Source organism: Carassius gibelio, chromosome A8, assembly GCF_023724105.1.
Source record: "Carassius gibelio isolate Cgi1373 ecotype wild population from Czech Republic chromosome A8, carGib1.2-hapl.c, whole genome shotgun sequence".
Classification (NCBI taxonomy): domain Eukaryota; kingdom Metazoa; phylum Chordata; class Actinopteri; order Cypriniformes; family Cyprinidae; genus Carassius; species Carassius gibelio.
In genome coordinates, this window is record NC_068378.1 from 25,375,023 (window position 1) to 25,378,105 (window position 3,083).

The window sequence follows — 3,083 nt, forward strand, 5'->3', positions numbered from 1 at the left end:
GCGTGCTTTCACTCCCGGAAGCACCAGGTTTATAAACAGAATCTAATGTGCGACTGTCACAAGCTGACCCATAATGACGTTTTTAATAAATACCAGCTTAAAATTACTTAACTGCGTTAAAAACCTGTTCTTATTGTGACTTGTCCTTCAGGAAAATCGTCGTCAGACTATTCTGAGGCTGCAGTTTCAAGTTCAAGGTAAGCAATTTAAACAAGTTCATGATATTTATATTGACAATTAAACATTTTAATATGTGTTCCACATGCAATACTGCATTGCTATTACTGAATGTTCGAACTGATATAGTAGTTCATTAAAAGATAACATCACCATGATTCAATATTGTTTCATTCGTGTGTTTATGATGAAGTTTTCAATGATTGTGCTTTTGAATCAGACTGAAGAACCTGAAGAGAAGATGCCAGCTAGAAACACTTTAAACAGTGAGGTCAGATACTCCAAACTAGCCAGGGATGATGATGGATATATTGATCTCCAGGTGAGAATTAAAAGGCTTTTAACGCTCTTAAAAGCATGAATCAGTGTTGCTCACTTTAACTTTGAAGTTATGGGTGAGAAGGGGTTTTAAAAAGATTTATTTTTCAACCTTTACCTCAAAATGTGTGCCGTTTAATTGTATTTTTATCTGAACAAAAAAGAATACCTCATGATATATTTTTCCTACGACTTTCAGAAGACACTCACTAAAATGTCTTTTTGTGTAACAATAGTTAATGTAACAAAAAAATCTTGTCAGGCATATTTACAACAAGAATCATTAGATGACATATTATATAGATTATTATATATATATATATCCCTTTTGTAAATAGAATTTGATGTGCAAACCAAAATGCGGCACAGAGATTAACACAAAAATTCAACTTTCCGTGCATTTGCTAATGTTTTGCAGTAATCAAAACCCATTTAGTTCTTTAGACAGAAATTCTGCATGAATGCATGATGTTCTTTCTCTTCTCAGTTTAAGAAAAGTCCTCCCAAAGTCCCTTATAAAGCGATCGCCCTGGCAACAGTTCTCTTCCTCATCGGCTCCGTTCTGATCATCGTCGGATCCCTCCTGTTAGCAGGATACTTTGAAGTTAATGATGTGAGTGCAATTATTATATTACAGCTCCATGCTTTGCTTTCATGCACTGCCTTCCAGATTATTCCATTATTAGCTTCTCATTCAGATTTCTAGACACGTTCCTCATGCATTTGTATAGTGTGCATTAATTTGATTTCTTTGGTCAAAATGTGAGAAGGACAGTTCCTCTAGTCTGAATGCATTACCATCATATTCAGTCAGTCAGTTTAGCATCCTGCATTGAACGTGTGGAGGATATGATGAGATTACTCTACATCTCTGCTGTGCAGCACCTGATGTGAAGGTTAATCCTCCAGCAAGATGTTCAGATTTAGAAACAGAGCACTTATGAAACCCCTCCACCTGCGGCCTGCCCTGTTTCTTCACCTAGTCCAGCTCGTGACGCTTGATCAGTGCGCTAGATCACAGAAATACAGAACAGAGCTTCCTGCTAAAAACAAAAACAGCCGAACGAACCAGGCAAACATTTTCGTTCAGTCTTGCAGTATTTATTATTTCCCTACTACGTTTACACAGCAGGAGAATTTGTTCTTATTGACATGCTGTTAATGCTTAAATACAAATACATGAATATATATATATATATATATATATATATATATATATATATATATATATATATATATATATATATATATATATATATATATATATATAATACACACACACACAAATTTTTTTTTAAATGTCACTGATATCAGCGATTATTTTTATTTTATTTTTTTGGGAATTTGTGATTTTTGTTTTTCAACTTGACATATTTCATATTTGCGCACAATAAAGAATTTATTAAAATTACAAAGAATTAATGCAAAAATACTCAGAAATTTCTCATATTCAAAGGGCCACATGAACACAAATTTATTTATTTATTTAGCCTATTTATTTAGTTACGTTTTTGAACGGTTTGAATAGTCAGGTTGGAATTCATGTGATTTTTTTTTTACTCAACAATAGTCATAATTGTGCATAAAAAAAAAAAACATTAAAATTAACCAATTGATGCATTAAGAAATGGTCTGAAATAGGTCACAGAAAATTTGTATTTGTGCAGAAAATGAAAATACAAAACGCTTTATAGATTGATCAGTAGATGACAGACTTTGAGGTCCTCGGAAAACATATTTCTGACAGTTATTAATGACCAGCGCACACGTTTGACCCGGCGAGCTCTTGCAGTCAACATCTCTGTGTTTCTGTCCCTCACAGCACCATGATCGCAGCATCCCAGTCCTGATTATTGGAATCCTAGTCTTTCTTCCGGGGTTTTACCACCTGCGCATCGCCTGTTACGCCTTCAAGGGTTACCGCGGTTATTCCTATGATGACATCCCTGATTTTGATGACTGAGCGGCGGGGATGGGATGATCTGACAGCACTTTGAACCTGGTTTAACAGAAATGCACCATCGCTGATGTCTGCCACGTCAAAATGACTTGAAAGAATCATTTTTTTTTACATTTTCATAGGCAAAGAATTCAAGATATTTGAATTCATGAACTAGTATGATTACTTAGGTTTCATGTAAGGAAAATACATTTATCATGAATTTAATGCCATTATTTGTAATGCAAACAGATCTCAGTTCAGTTATGTTAGTATGCTGTACTGACTTACAAGGTGTTGCAGCAAGCAAAGCCTGAGGCAAGAAACACTACTCAAAACATGCCACATGCTGTTTTTTATTTTACAGCTCATTTGATGGATTGCACTAGGGTTTAATTTAAATCTATCATGAATTATGTGATTTCTCTTATTTTTTTTGTGGAACACATAATATTAGTTTAAATCCGTTTTTGAAATTAAAAACCAAAGTGTGTCATTTTAAACTGAAATGCATTTGTGTATGATTTGAATGAAGCACCATTGCAAAGTTTTGATCTTTGATGTCATGCAACTGATTATTTTCATTGATGTGATTTTTTTGCCATTAGAGAGAATGCTTTATAAATAAAGAACTTGTTTTCAAAATGAA

The 3,083-nt window shown here is 33.9% G+C and overlaps 1 protein-coding gene across 1 annotated transcript; it reads left to right on the forward strand.

The window, feature by feature from the left end:
- On the forward strand, positions 1-3,083 carry tmem230b (transmembrane protein 230b). The gene is made up of 4 exons (XM_052604946.1): positions 1-197; positions 398-499; positions 983-1,108; positions 2,318-3,083. Exons 2-4 carry the CDS (start codon positions 419-421, stop codon positions 2,456-2,458), a joined length of 348 nt encoding a protein of 115 aa, XP_052460906.1. The 5' UTR covers positions 1-197; positions 398-418; the 3' UTR covers positions 2,459-3,083.

Coding starts and splice junctions, on each gene's coding strand:
- tmem230b (XM_052604946.1), top strand. CDS start 419: ATGCCAGCTAGAAACACTTTAAACAGTGAGGTCAGATACTCCAAACTA. Junction 500..982: donor ATGGATATATTGATCTCCAG/GTGAGAATTAAA, acceptor TTCTCTTCTCAG/TTTAAGAAAAGTCCTCCCAA. Junction 1,109..2,317: donor GATACTTTGAAGTTAATGAT/GTGAGTGCAATT, acceptor TGTCCCTCACAG/CACCATGATCGCAGCATCCC.